Source organism: Sceloporus undulatus, chromosome 6 (assembly GCF_019175285.1).
Source record: "Sceloporus undulatus isolate JIND9_A2432 ecotype Alabama chromosome 6, SceUnd_v1.1, whole genome shotgun sequence".
NCBI lineage: Eukaryota > Metazoa > Chordata > Lepidosauria > Squamata > Phrynosomatidae > Sceloporus > Sceloporus undulatus.
In genome coordinates, this window is record NC_056527.1 from 118,124,929 (window position 1) to 118,140,885 (window position 15,957).

At 46.3% G+C, this 15,957-nt stretch overlaps 1 protein-coding gene across 1 annotated transcript in view; it reads left to right on the plus strand.

Annotated features, from left to right (window-relative positions):
• FGF11 (fibroblast growth factor 11) overlaps positions 1–15,957 on the plus strand; it is a 48,236-nt gene that overhangs the window by 22,364 nt on the left and 9,915 nt on the right. Inside the window, exons 2-3 of the mRNA XM_042474161.1 lie at positions 12,635–12,745; positions 15,638–15,741. Coding sequence (XP_042330095.1) covers positions 12,635–12,745; positions 15,638–15,741 — 215 coding nt within the window. The remainder of the gene's footprint in view (positions 1–12,634; positions 12,746–15,637; positions 15,742–15,957) is intronic.

Sequence of the window (15,957 nt, forward strand, 5' to 3'; positions counted from 1 at the left end):
CCACGGAAGGATCTCCCATAGAAAGGAATGGCGTCTGAAAACACATTCACTTTACGATGTGAATCCACATCGTTGGACCCACATCACTTTGGAACTGAGCTGCAAAGCTCTAAACATCTCTGTGATAAACCTCACTCTCTCAGAGGAAGGCAAAGGTGGCAATCCTCCTCCGGACAGATTTGGCCAAGAAAACCCCACGATGGTATTATCATAATGATACTCCGTAACCATGGGATGCTTTTTATATACAGGGGGTTTGTTATATGGGGGTGTGTATTGTAGTTTTTAACATATGCAATTTTGTACTGTCTTTATTGGATGTTTTTTAAATTTAATTTTTGAAACTTTCATTGCAAATTCTTGCAAAATGCTTTTATTCCTGAGATGCCAAGGGACCCTTTCTGGGAGAAAGGCAGCAGAAGAATGAAATATGTGAAGGCAAAGGCTTCCACAGTCAGCATCCATAGCTTTTTGTGGGTTTGGGGGGCAATGTGTCCATGTTCTAGAAGAAGAGTTTATTCCTGACCTTTCACCAGCATCTGTGGCTGGCATCTTCAGAGGAATAAGCTCTTCTGGAACATGGCCACATCGCCCCAAAAACCCACAAAAAAACTATACAAATTAAATAAATAAATAAATAAATAGGTTTGCCATAAGTCAGAAATGACTTGAAGGCACACCACAACAACTTTCCCAAATACCCCAACTCTGATCCCAAATTCACCTCCTTTCCCCTAATATTCTGGTCCTCATGACACCCTTCCCTCCTCGAAACTGAGGTTTGGGGTCTCCCTAACCCTCTGTTTTCCAAACCCCTCAATTCTCACTCGGTTCGATATCCCACATCCCTGGGTGACCTTCCTATGCCTCCAAAGGCCCCAAAACCTCACCCTCCATCCCTCTAGAATTGCTCCTGGATCTGAAAGCCCAGATGATGCTCCAGTATATACTCCCCCCAATTGGGTTGGGCATGTTCCCCTTTGCGGTGCCTTGGGTTCAGATTCACAGACAGATACTTCCGATGCATTATTGCAAATTCACACAACCATCTCAGTGGCTGCCGCTGTTCAGCGTTAGACCCCAAGATCCTTGCACTGTTGCTAAGATGCTGCCCATCTCTCCTTCCTAAGTGACCCTTGGGGTCCTCTGCCCCCCAACTTTGCCTCCCCTGGGGATACCTTCCCCAATTCAGGCCTCCACTTTTAAAAAACGGTCTCCCGCCCAGAAGTTTCCACCCATCCTGGCCCTCCCTTCCACTTTGCATCTGTAGTGTGTAACCTTGTATAGGTTGCTTTCCTCCCTCTCTTTCTCTCTGCATCTGCAGTGAGGGAAGGAGGGAGTGTGTCAGGGGGAAAAGAAGGAGGGAGAGAAGGAGGGAGGGATATGCAGACAGACAGGCAGGCAGGAAGAAGTCTTTGCATTGCAATGCACCCTGCCTCCTTTCCAGCCCCCAAGTTGCACCTTTATGGGGTGAATTCAGTGGCACACACAAACACACACAACACCCTATTTCCTTCCATGGATGGACTAGGCTGAATCAATGCAAAATGTCCCCTAAAAATCCCATCACCTTTTAAACCAGATCGCAAATCGGTTTGACCCGGTTCAAATAACTCTGGTTCTCACTTGAATCGAGTTGCTGAAGCGATTTAGAGAGTGGGGCATGCGCTAGACCCATTTGACCCACGTCTTTTTGACACCGATGTTTTCCGCGTCTTTTTGGATAATTTCTGCGCAAGTGTATAAACCAGATGCGGATTGGAATCAATTTAAATTTGCCCTTTGGCCGGCTGGAGTGGGTCCGTTTTGAACCGATTCATTGGTGACTGTGAACCACAAGTGCGTTATATTAGAGGGGAAAAATGCGATCGGGGCAAATGTAGTGGGAACCATGCTCCACTGTTGAATCGATCCATCAATTCGGATCGCAAACCAATTTATCTGTAAGTGGGAATGAGGCCCTAGGTGTCCTGAGTTCCAGTTTCTCCACCACCAAGACGGTGTTCTCTACAGAATTTCCCATTTAGGGTCTGGATTTTCTCTTACCTCCTCCAGCGGTGTTTGGCAACAGTTCCCATTATCTTCTGGACTTGTTATTTAGAGATGATGGGCATTGCTGTTGTTCTCCAATGCCAAGGTGGGGGAAGGGGACGTAAAAAGTGGACGGGAAATTGAGAGTTCTTTAGGGCGTGTGCAGAGTGTCTTTCTCTTACCATGGAGTAAAGGGAGGCAGACACTCATGTGACTAGTGGTACATGTATGGGTGCATCTACACTGTAGAAGAAATGCAGTTTGACACCACTTTAAGTGCTGTAGCTCCAGGATAAGCTCCCAATCTCTTTTGTGTGATACACTCCTAAGTATGAGGAGGGCAACTCTGAAAGAACTAGAGATGATCCTAAAAAGCAAAAATATACAACTAAGCATGAAAGTAAAGTATCGTTGCCACTTGCATTTAGATTGGTCTGCAAATCGCATTGACATTGAATCAACGAATCGACTCCACGAAATAGGTTGCTCCTACTATGCAAGCCAATTATTTCTCTTTCCGATGGATTCGGATTTTAACACGATTGTCGTTCCCGCTGGGGTTTGCGGCAGAAGAGGATTGAAAAAGTATCAATTGTAATTGATCTGTTGCGGGCTTTTTTAAAATGTCAATCAACTGATCGCATGATTGCCTCATCCAGCCATGATATTCCTCATCAGCATGTGTGGATGTGAGAGCTGGACAGAGAACAAAGCAGATAGGAAGAAAATCTTATCCACTCTTCAAACCGAGGCTGTTGTACTTTGGCCGCATCGTGAGAAGGCATGAATAATTGGGAAAGACCATAATGCTAGGAAAGGTAGAAGGCAATAGAAAGAGAAGAAGACTGCAGGCGAGATGGATGGACTCGATTTGGGAGGTCATGGATATGAATTTACAAGACCTAAGCAGAGCAGTGGATCATAGGGATCCTGGAGATGTCTGCTCCACAGGGTCACCATGAATCAAGATTTTGTTAACAACAACAAAAGTTCCTCCAAATGTTAAAGGTAAGTCCATTTGCGTGGCCATTTGTGGGTCTTTTAAGGAAGGGATTGCAGCACCCGAAGAGAAGGAAGTGCCAGGAATTAAAAGCCAAAGCCATAGACTTGGGGGGGGGAGGGGGATTTCTGAGAATCTGTGGCTCCTTCTTCTCTTTGGCCCGACAAGTGTGGGAACGACACACACAACCACTTACAGAAATTACAGTCACTCGCCTCAAAGTCATGATTCATTACCAGGATGGTGTCAGTGTTTGCGGGAAGCTCAGAAAGCTCTTTTCTTTTGTGGGTTGGAGAGCAGTTGGCAAGGGGTTGTGGTGGTGTGTTGTGTGCCTTCAAGTTGCTTCTAAATTGTGGAGACCCTGTCACAGGGTTTTCTTGGCAAGATGTGTTCGGAGGGGGTTCGCCTTTGCCTTCCTCCAAGGCTGAGAGAGTGTGACCTGCACCAGTTCACCCAGTGGGTCTCCATAACGGAATAGGGGTTCGAACCCTGGACATTATTCCCACTACCTTTTAAACTGGATTACAAATTGGTTTAAATGGCCACAGTTCGCACTTGAACCAAATTGCTGAAACGATTCAGAGAGGGGAACCACACACTAAACCCATTTAACCCACATCTTTGGGACACTGGTTTTTTTCCACGTCTTTTTGGATAAATCGATTCCGTGCAAGTGTGTGAATCAGATGCAGATCGGAATCGATTTAACTGTGCCCTTTGGCCGGCTGGAGTGGGTCCATTTTGAATTGATTCATATATGAATGTGACCCACAAGTGGGTTATTTTATTTTGCAGCAAGTAAATGTGATTGGGGCAAATGTAGTGGGAACCATGCTCCGCTGCCAAACTGATCCATCGATTCGGATCACAAACCGATTTATTTCTAAGCGGGAATGCAGCCCTGGTCTCCCAGTATCCTAGGCCAGCAACCAAAGCAATGCACCACACAAGCAGAATGGCTTCAATGGCTGCTATTGTCATGATTGTTTTGAGGTTGTTGTTGGGTACCTTCAAGTCTTTCCCAATTTATGGCAAACTTAAGGCCAACCTATCATGGCGCTTTCTTGGCAAGCTTTGTTCAGAGGAGGTTTACCATTCCCTTCCTCTAAAGCTGAGAGAATGTGACTTGCCCAATGGGTTTACAAGGCCAAGCCCAAATGCTGTGTTTCAGGGACACACTTTCCTGGTGAGAAAGGAGTATTATGGCAATTTGTGGTTAGGCTGACTAGCCCCAGGTTGTGTACCCCAAATGTGCATTTTGTCTCGTTGTTGTTGTTGTGTGCCTTCAGTTTATGGCAACCTTGTAAAGTAAAATTTGCTAGAGAGAGTCTTTCCCCAGCGGTCGTCTTCCTAGATTCTGGGCCCAAAAGAAAGGAAAGGAAAGGAGGAAGATGTTAAAAAAGGAGAAACCCTTCACGGGAATGGCTCATAAATTATATCCAAGTCTTGTCAAAAGGCAGAGAAAGGAACAGATGGAAAAATTTAATAAAGGAATGAGAACAATCGTCTTTGCTTGGAAAGGCTGCGGGAAAAATGTCTGGTTGGATAGAGATGTCTAAATGCTGTGGAAAGAAAGAAAGAAAGTCTCACAAATGTGTTTTCCGTTGCACACAATCACACTTCTCACATGGGGTGGATAGGTGAGAATGCAAACAGGTCATTTTCCCCTTGTTTCGAGCCCAAGACTGCATCTTCACTGCGGAAATAATGCAGTCTGACACCACTTTAACAGCCACGGTTCAATGATATGGAATTTTGGGATCTGTAGTTTGCTTCGGCACCAGAGCCCTGACAGAGAAGCCTAAATATGTCACAAAACTACAACTCCCAGGATTCCATAGCATTGAACCATGGTAGTTAAAGTGGTGGTCAAACCGGATTATTTCTGCAGTGTGGATGCAGCCAGGATGTGTGTGGAAAAGTTGGTTTTTTAGGACTACTACCTACTTCCAGAATCCCGCTCCCACCCAGCATGGCTGTTACAAAGCCCAGAATCTCCCCATCCTGCATCCATGCTGCCTGAGGGATTCTGGGAGTTGGACCCACAGAATTGATATATAATGGAAAGGACCTCGGGGGACACAGAATGATAGAACTTGAAAAGGAGGGCCATCAATCTAGTCCACATCCCATCACCAGGACTGCATCTGCACTGCAGAAATAATGCAGTTTGACGCCGCTTTGATTGCCATGGCTGCATCCTCTGGAATCCTGGGATCTCTAGTGAGGCACCAGCCATCCTTGGCAGAAAGGGCTAAAGACTTTGTAAAACTACAGATCCCAGGATTCCAGAGGATGGAGCTGCAGGACTCAAAGTGCATTATTTCCACAGTCCAAATGCACCCAAAGAGGAGAGAGCTTTGCAAAAGTGAGTTTCTCGTGTCCTCCTCGACATTTTCACAGCTGGCCAAACATTTTTCTCTGCGCTGCAAAGTCTACAGGAGGCTTCAGATTGAAATTTTAAAGGTCAGGGCAGGACTTTAGCTGAAGACGAGAGGAAAAGAGTCCCCAAAGCAGTTTGCAAGAGCTGAGAGGTCAAGAAGAGGGTCTCTTGCAAGAGCTGCTGTTGTGTGTCTTCACCAACATACAGCAACCCTAAAGCAAACCTATCATATTCACAGGGCTTCTTGGCATCATTTTGGCAAGAAAAGTGTTTTAAGTGTTGTCATTCCCTCCTCTGGGACGCAAAGTCTTACATGCACTTTTGCCTTTTCTGCCAACGAGGGCCAGCGCCTCACAAAACTAGAAATCCCAGGATTCTGTAGGATGGAGCCAGGGCAATTGACGTGATGCCAAACTGCATTATGTCTGCAGTGAAGATGCACCCATGTGGCAGGGACAACCCTGATCAATCCTCTCCCAGCTGCTTTTAAAAGGTCCTGGTTTCTTTTCCCTCCTCCTGCTTTCCCTCCTTTGTCTTCAGCTTTTCCCAATTGCTGCAAACAATTTCACAACGCAGAAGTAGTCTCTGTTCATTGAACTCAACAAAGGAGAGAGGAGAAAAGGGGGTCGTATCGTTCCCTTCCCAGTTGGCAAAAGCAAACTGTGGCAGCCTCTCCAAAAGCTTGTCGATGGTTCCTCATTTGTAATTTTGCCATCTTGACCACACTCTGATGTTGCTTGGCCACACATGTCCTGGCTTTTGTCTGTGGAGTTTATCACACGAAGGAGATCAGGAATTTATCCCGTGAATATCCTGGGAAAATTGCATAATGATTTCATGCAACATCACACAAAACCTGCCATTAAAGCGGTCACAAAGAAGCATCAACGAGCATCTTTTTACTTTCGGGATTTTGGTGACAATGCATTTCCAATATCACTTTATTTGCGCAATTGCGAGTGATCATCATTTGCACAATTCCTTGCCATTTTCGGTTTATTTGCAGGATGCTTTAAATGCGCTTTCATCTCTTTTTAATGCTGAAAACAGCCCCAGTGTGATAAACTCCTGTGAAGCATTGGAGAGCATGTGTACACCTAACTCCAGCCTGGCGCAGGGCTTTGAGCGTTGGACTAGGACTCCAGGAGACCAGGGTTCAAATGCGCGCTTGATGACACTCAGCTTCAGAGAAAGGCAGTAACTCTTCAAGGAGGTTTCAGAAAGGAGTTTTTCAAGCTATAGTTTGGTTCCAGATTGAGGACCGTGTCTCCTTCGTTTTTGGGGATATTCCAGGAAGGTTCTTTTTTGGCTTCTGCTACACTGAGAGGTGTAAAAATATTTTGCATTTACAGTAACAGAGTGGAGCTGACAAGTGCGGCGAATGTATGGCTATAAAACCGGCGTAAATATTCCAGATGCTCACAGCAAAGTGAAAAGGAAACAGCTTTATGGTTTTGGGGAATGGGGCTGTGAGTCCTCAGCTAAAATTAATGGGGCTGTGAATAACTCTGGGGATAGCTGCTACAGGAATAACTCCAGCAACGTGTAGGGCTTTAAGTGTTGGACTAGGACTCCAGGAGACCAGGGTTCGAATCCTTGCTCAGTCATTGGTGACCTTACCTTGGGCAAGTCAGAACACTAGATTATCCAAACTGGATCAAGTAAAGTACTTTAAAATGTTAAAGATGTCAAAAAATGTATTCAAAACTATTATTATGACCAGTTATGGGTGTTTCAAAAGAGACATGCAGCACATATTAGAAGAGATTCCAGAATGTAAGCAATAATACTAGTAGTAGTAGTAGTAGTAGTAATAGATTTATTTATGTCCTATCTTTCCAAAAGGATCAAGGCAGGTTAAAATATATAATTTACCAGAATATACTGATATATGAAGTCCAGATACGATTAAAAGCATGATACCAGTGATTCAGACAAGAAGATGTTCCCCTTGATTGTTGCATTCGATCTTGCGCAAGTGACACTCTCTCAGCCTCAGAGGAAAACCTCAGCAACTGATTCTCCTGAAAAAATCTGGTCAAGAAAATGCTACAACAGAGTTGCCATAAATCAGAATTGACTTGAAGGTGTGGAAAAACAACCTCAGCACCCGATGGGCCTCCGTTGCCGGCGGCTGGCTCACATCCAGACCATCTGCAGGGTTTCCTGCGTGGAAGATTTGCCTCGTCTTTCTTCCGCGAGACAGGAATGGAACCGAATGGCTCCGCTCTGGGAAAACTCTGCTAGAATCCTGCTCATGGCATATGCAAGCTTGAAGTTCTCTGAATAAAAGCGGCTGGGCATTCTTGTCTCCAAAGGAACATCTGTTCCAGATGGTGGAAGCAGGAGTGCTCCTGGATGTGCATTTCTCATGGATGTGCAGTGGTGCATGGTTCCATATCCCACAAGGATGTGCATTGGTGCCCAGATCCATATTCCACATGGGTTTGCATTGCAGATTATACATGAGTGTGCCTTGGCACAGAGATCCATATTCCCCGTGGATTTGCATTTCACTTGGATCTGTGTTCCACATGGGTTTGCATTGCACATTTATTTATTTATTTATTTTCATTTATTTGTTTGTTTGTTTATTTCTATGCTGCCTTTCTCCCTGAGAAAGAGACCTAAGGCAGCTCACACTGCATTTAGGTGTGCGCATAATTGCAGGGATCCATATTCCCCATGGATTTGAATTGCACATGGTTTTGTGTTCCATATAGGTGTGCACCACACACTGTACGTGAGTGTGCATGGGCAGAGAGATCCATATTCCCCATGGATTTGCATTGCACATGGATCCGTGTTTCACATGGGTTTGCATTGCACATTTATTTATTTTCAATTATGTATTGATTTAATATCCATGTTACCTTTCTCTCAGAAAGGAACCTAAGGTGGCTCACATTGCACATAGGTGTGTGCATCATTGCAGGGATCCATATCCCCCATGAATTTGCATTGCACTTACTTATTTATTTCATTTTTATGCCACCTTTCTCCACTAGAAAGGGACCTAAGGCGGCACACATTGCACATGGGTTTGCATTGCACATTGTAGTCAGCTGTGCGTTTCACATGGATTCACATCCATGAGGGGTGTGCCTTCAGCTGCACCTTTGTCATCTTGGTTCGGTTGTGCAACCTTGCTGTCAAATACAAGCCTTGCAATGCACAATCATACCTCCATGTGCAGATATCGCTACATCCCTATCTAGGCTCTCAGCCTCTCAGTGGTAGAGAAAGAGATGGAGATGTCCATTCATTCAAGATCATTTGGCTCCTATTCTGTCAGCTGAGATCATCTCTGAAAGCCTGTTGGATGCTGGAATGCAAGATATATGAAATTTAAGGGGCGACAAATGCAGGGTCCACTCTGGCAACACAGAAAAATCCATTTGGATGGCTCTCATGTCTACCCGCATCACGGTCTTCGCTCTCCGGCTCGCCAGCTCCCAGGGGCCTTCCGTCAGGGACAATTTTGCTCCAGCCGTGTGCCATTTGCAGTCGTGCCAATGTGCAGGACACAGCCGCATGCCACCCAAGTTGCGGAGGCAAAGGAAAAGGAGAGCAAATAGATGGGGGTCAACCCTGGATTTTGGGGGGAAGGTCTAGGAGTACAGGGCACCCATCTTCTCCTGAGTGCATTTTGCCCCAAAATGGACCATGATGTGTGGGCCCTTCTTTGGTTCTTGTTAATAATAATAATAATAAAGTTTTTATTTTTATCCCGCTCCTTCCTGCGATCAGGGCAGCTTACAGCAAGGTTAAAACAGCAATACATAAAACATTAAAATACATTTACATCAAAGTCATCCATGCAACAATAAAAATAACAGGCAAAAAAGCCCCATAGCCCAACCTCTTGGCCACGGAAGAGGAGGGAGGCCCACAGGATTTTAGTCGAGGAATGCCTGTTGGAACACGAAGGTTTTCAGGTCCTTCCTGAATTGGGCCAGGGTGGTAGTCGAGCGGAGCTCAATGGGCAGCGTATTCCAAAGGACTGGGGCAGCAGTGGAAAATGTCCTCCGTGTGGTGGAGGATAATCTAGCCCCAGGTACCTTCAGTAATTGCTGCCCAGACGTTCTGAGGGTGCGAGGCGGAATGTACGGGGAGAGGCGGTCTTTTAGATATCCTGAGCCCAAGCCATTTAGGGCTTTATAGGTAATGGTAATTGAGCCCGGAAGCGGATGGGCAGCCAATGGAGATCTTTCAGCACAGGTGTTATATGGCTGGCCCTGGAAGCGCCAGTGACCAGCCTGGCTGCCATATTCTGCACCATTTGCAGCTTCCGGGTTTGGTATAAGGGTTGCCCCATGTAGAGTACATTGCAGAAATCCAGTCTCGAGGTTACCAGAGCATGTACAACAGTTTCTAGGTCCCTCTGGGCCAGGTATGGACGCAGCTGGCGAATAAGCCGAAGCTGATGACAGGTGCTCTTGACCGTCGCATTCACCTGAGCAGTCAGGTGAAGCGACGAGTCAAGAAGCACCCCCAGGCTGCGTAAGGAGCCCTTCACAGGGAGCGTGACCCCATTCAGGACAGGTGGAACCACCGCCATTCCTGGACCAGGGGAACCTATCACAAGTACCTCCGTTTTCTCTGGATTCAGCTTGAGTCGGTTTTCCCTCATCCAGCCCATTACTGACTCCAGACAGGCCACGAGAGGAGAGACGCCATCCTTGGTCACTGCATCAGTCGGAGACATAGAGAAAATGATTTGGGTGTCATGAGCGTACTGATAACCCCGCGCCCCATGTCTCCGGATGATCTCTCCCAGCGGTTTCATGTAAATGTTAAAGAGCGTGGGAGACAGAATGGCTCCTTGAGGGACCCCGGTTTTAAGGGGCCTCTCGTCGGAGCACACGTCTCCCAGCTGCACCATCTGGGACCTCCCGGAGAGGTAGGACCGGAACCACTGGAGCGCAGTGCCCCCGATTCCCACCTCTGCCAAGCGCCCCAGAAGGATACCATGGTCTATGGTATCGAAAGCCGCTGAGATGTCCAAGAGCACCAACAGGGACACGCTTCCCCTGTCAATGCTCAGACGGAGATCATCGACCAAGGCGACCATGGCCGTCTCAACCCCGTGACCTGCCCGGAAGCCAGTTTGAAATGGGTCTAGATAATCAGTTTCATCCAAGACTGTCTGAAGCTGGATCCCTTAGCGAAACCAAGAACACACATACACACCTGCAAAGGGTGCCAACGTTTTTCTCAGCAAAGGCTCCTAGACATCTGATATGAGGTGAGGAGCAAAAATCCCATGGGGGAAGCTTTTCCTCTAAAGAAGGAAGGGTTTCTGTCCTGGCAGAATAGAGTGCAATTTTTGCATTGGAACGTCTTTTGAAAAGAAGAGCATGTGGTTTTGTGTGATATGTGTGTGTGTGTGTGTGTGTGTGTGTGTACACACATATATTCATACATGTATCTGTTTTCTGTATAGAAAATGGGCCTCCTGATCAGAATATCCTGTTTCCTTTGCAGAAAAGAGGATTTTGCACAAAAAACAGCATCCCTTGTGCTTCTTCCAAAACACATCAAGAAATTCCCAAATGGAAAAAATACTGCAGAGGAATATATATCCATTTGCACCCCACCGGGAAGAAAATGACCATAAATGCAAGGATAAAATCAGGACTTTCCCTGTCTATTCCAGACATTGAATCCAGAAAACTGATTGCCTTCCCAAAAATTGGGCACCAAGCCCTAAAGGCGGTCATTGGTCTTGACCACATTTAGCCACTGTCCTTAGTAGCTGTCTTTAGCGGCTACCTTCAGAATGAATGGCACTGACATGGGTTTTTCTGGTAGAGAATTTTAAAACCTTGACTGTGTAGACATAAACATTATTGTCTTGGAAAAGTTACTGAGTAAATAACTAAGTAAAGCTTATTTAATGTGCAGTTTGAAGAAAAAACGACTGGTAGGATTGGTTTTAACTATATTCTGTTTTAAACTGTCGGTGCATCTACACTGTAGAAATAATGCAGTTTGGCACCACTTTAAGTGCTGTGGCTCCGTCCTGTGGAATCCTGGGATTTGTAGTTCTACAAGGTTTTTAATGGCTTTCCATGGGTGAATGGTGATTTGAACCCTGGTCTCCAGAGTCGTAGTCTGACACACAAACCACTGCACCACATTTGTGTGTCCATGTGTGCCTTCAAGTTGTCTGTTGACCTATGGAGACTGGATGAGTTTTCTTAGGCAAGGAATACATAAAGGTGATTTTGCCAGTTCCTTCCTCTGAAATAGAGCCAACAGCACATGGAATTCATTGGTGGTCTCCCTCACATCCAAGTTTAACCAGGGCTGACCCTACTTAGCTTCTAAGTGCATGTTCCTTCAAGTTGCCTCTCAATTTATGGCGGCCCCATGAATTTCATGGGGTTTCTTTAGGCAAAGCAAGGAACACTCAGAGGAGATTTTGCCAGTCCCTTCCTCTGAAATATTATCTCCAGTACTTGGTCTCCATTGGCAGTCTCCCATCCAAATCCTAACCAGGGCTGACCCAGCTTAGCTTCTAAAATCAGACAAAAACCTGATACCTTTAGAATATTTAGGCCTTAGTTCTATTGTTAGTTTGATCATATTTGTATGATGTGAATTTTAATGCTGTATATGTTTTAACCTTTGATAGCTGCCTTGAGTCCTGGTCTGGGAAATAACGACAACCACAAAAAGAATAGTATATTTATGTCCTGCTTCCTCCCCAGAGCAGCTCACAGTTTAAATGAACAATAGAATTAAAGACACGCAAAAAATGATGATGATGATGATGATGATGATGATGATGATGATGATGATGATAGTTGTTGTTAACCACCCTCGAGTCAATCTCAATTCATGGCAATCCTGTGGATGAGACATCTCCTCCACTGTTCTTCTAAGTTCTTGCAGATTCATACCTGTAATGTCAATCAATCAATCAATCAATCAACCATACCACCATGCTCAGTCCAAGGAATCCGAATGATAGGAAGGGGAGCTTTCATGGAAAGATTTATTCCCTTTTTGGGTGGAGATATTTAGACTCAAGATCATCATGGAGAGACCTTGGTTTTACCTTGCTGGGTTTCTCCCCATACATTTAGATATGGCATTTCTCTATTTCCTCACTTGCTTCTGGGTTTCTCTTGCATTGTACCATTTCTTATTCTCTTCCTTTCTGTGTCTCTCCTTTGGTTTTCTTCCTCGGCCGGTTCGTGGGGCGGCTGCAGAACCTCAGCTGAAAGGCATTGTCACCAAGCTCTTCTGCCGGCATGGCTATTACCTCCAAGTCCACCCTGACGGCACCATCGACGGGACGAGAGAAGATACCAACGGTTTCAGTAAGGGCAGGAGGATCTCTTTTGAGGGGGGGGGGGGTTCCTGGCCCAGCTTTCTTCAAGGCCTGGAGGGTGGACTTGGAAGTCTAGCTCATTTGGGGCAAGGAGAAGAAGGGGGAGCATGCAGGAGACCTTCCCCTTTAATTGGGCCCGTGTTGTTGTAACATTGTGACCCATCACCTACAGTGATGCTCAGACCCAGAATACAAGCATGGCATTGCCCATTTCCATGGCAAAGGCAGTTGCCAGATTGCAAACCCTCCAACTATCCTGATTTGGCTGCGACAGTCTCCATTTAATCCTCTTCCATCCCACTTTTTGGCCTGCTTTTAAAATGTCCCACTTTCTTTCTCCTCCTCCCACTTTCCCCTCCTTTATCTTCAGCTTCCTTCCATTGCTGCAAAGTGAAGTTCTAAGTGCAAAAGGAGTTTGCTCTCAACCAACACAGAAGGAAGAGAGGAGAGGAAAGGTGGAATCTCACTCTTCCCAGTTGGCCAAGGCAAAAGCAAACTGCTGCAGATTTTTCCAGCTTGTGTGCATCTTTCTTTTCGCCCATTGTGACCACATTCAGTTTTTGCTTGGCCACACCTGACCCAGTTTTAATATGGGAAATGTTGAGAGACCATAGCATTGCAGAAACTATAGGTTTAGAAGCCTACTTCTGTGTCTGTGTGCATGCACATATGTGCAAACATGCACATGCTGACACAGAAACACAAATCCAACATGGGTCCCCCCCCCCCAAACTCCCAATGCATTGGACTGATGATGAGGTGTCTCTTGCTCCAGAATGCCCATACCCAGAATCCTCCCATGAGAGGTTCAGAGCTCAAAGAAGTTACCTTGTTTGGGCTAGAAACTGCCATAACTCCCCTTGGCCATGCTGTCTTGTTGGGGGATTTCTGGCTGCCAGTTTTCCTGAGCTTTGGCTGAGGTTTGACCTGGGAGACATTGCTTCTTTGCTTGGCAGGAGTGATTCCAGCTATGTCTGATGCACCATCAACTATCTGTTTTGGACATTCAGGTGCAAAAGACAGAGAGGGATCCCCTTATTTTGCATGTGATTCTGGCCATGTGTCTACTGGGGGAATCTGGGGAGGAAGGGATGGTTCTGTGAGAGGATCTCCCAGCTGCAGAGAGAGACAGCCTCCGCTGTGCCCTTGTCTGCACCATCTGTGCTCCTTCCCTCTCCTCCTCCTTTCCTTCCCTCTCTCCTTCTCCTCCTCCTCCCCTTTTCCACCCATCTCTGCCTCTCTTTCTGTCTCCTTATAATTGAGTCTCAGCCTCCCAGAGAAGGAGGGAGGAAGGGCCACGCATGATTGATGATCCTTGTTCCCTCCATTTCAGGCTCAGTGCCCAGCACATGCCCTGCTTGGCCACCTACTCCGAATACCAAGTAGCAGCCCAACCGTGGTTCGGTGGCACGCCAGCCGCCCTCTTCCCTGCCGCACACGGGGCTCTTTAGCAGGCAGCTTTGTCAAAATGGCCCTTGGGGAACCACCTGCCACCTGAGGCCCTTGCCAAAGGCACACAGCACCTGCTAAGGAATTGGTCCCTCCGGGCGGAAGAGTCCTGCCTAGCCAAGCTTTTCCTCCATGCTCACTCCTGCACCAGAGGAAGTAAACTTCAGTCTACCAAAGCTGATGCCAGTTCACTCCATGCATTTAAGCAAGTAGACCTAGGAAAGCTTATGCTACAAGTCTAGCTAAAAGGTCCTTCCCAGGCACCAGTTCGCCCCATGCATCTTGACGAAGTAGACCAAGTCTAGGAAAGTTTATGCCCTGTTTGTTCCATGCGTCTGAGGAAGTAGACTTTAAAAAGCTTATGCCCACTTCACTCCATGCATTTAAGCAAATATACTATAAGTCTACCTAAAACTCCTTCTACCTATAGGTCTACCTAAAGGTCCTTCCTGGGCACCAGTTCACTCCATGCATCTGAAGAAGTTGACTAAGTCTAGGAAAGCTTATGTTACAAATCTACCTGAAGGTCCTTCCTAGGCACTGGTTCACTCCATGCATCTGAGGAAGTAGATCAAGTCTAGCTTACACTAGAACATCATTCACTCATTTAGTCTCAATGGTGCTACAAGGTCCCTTGGCATACTGACCCCTTCATGTCCAGCTTGGGCCCAATCCCTGCGCACAGAACCAGAGTTTGGAAAAAGTAATATTTTGGGGCCACATTTCCCACTCCTGCAAGACTATTCATGGGAGTTGTAGTCCCCAGAAAGGTAATTTATTCCAAGCCCTGGTCTTTCCCATCTCCTGGCTGCCATCCCAAAAGACCTCAGAGCTTGCTTTCCCTCCCTGAGGCCTTTCTCTACTGCAGACATGGGTATTCCCATAAATATTCCTTGAACTTCCCGTTGTTTCGGACTGCAGCTCCCACAATCCAGGACCAACGTTTGCTTGATGGGAGCTGCAGACCAAATAAAATCTCTAGAACCAAAGATTCACATTAGAAATTTGGTTTGGACCCAATTTGCCCTCACAAAAAGAGGCTCCAAAAGGAGATTCTACAGCTGGAAAGGACCAAAGGGAACATATAATCCAACCCTCCCAGCAGGAATACGCCACTGAAGTTGTGTCTGTAAATGAGTTTGGAAAAGGATTCCTGCATGGTGATGCTGGGAGGGTTGGATTAGATGTTCCTTGTGGCCCCTTCCTGCTCTATACGATTCTGTGATTCCACACCTTTGCTCTATAGTTCCTCCTTCCTTCTAAAGAACCTCGAAGTCCTCCTGGCTCCCATCTCTCGTCAGTTTAAAGTTCCCATCCCAGCAATTTGGGGACCCCAGTTCTTGACCCTTGCCTCCTCTCCTGCCTCCCTCCCTTTTGCTCATGAGTAACTTTATGTTCATACAAGATCTTGTTTTCTCTCCCTCCGCAACAGCGCTCTTCAACCTGATCCCAGTGGGCCTCCGCGTGGTTGCCATACAGAGCACCAAATCGGGCCAGTACATAGCCATGAATGCCGAAGGCTATCTCTATACCTCTGTGAGTACCTCCCTTTCTTGACTCTTCTGCTTCGGCTTCCAGGTTCAGGACTCAAAATGGCCTTGAGAGTTTAGAGCTGGGCCAAACAAAGTGGATTTCGACAGGGAAGAATGTCAGGTAGAGGAGCAATGAGATGACAAATATAGGATGGGAGCAACACTTGGCTTGAAAGCAGGATGTATGAAAAAGATCTTAGTAGACAACAAGTTGAACATG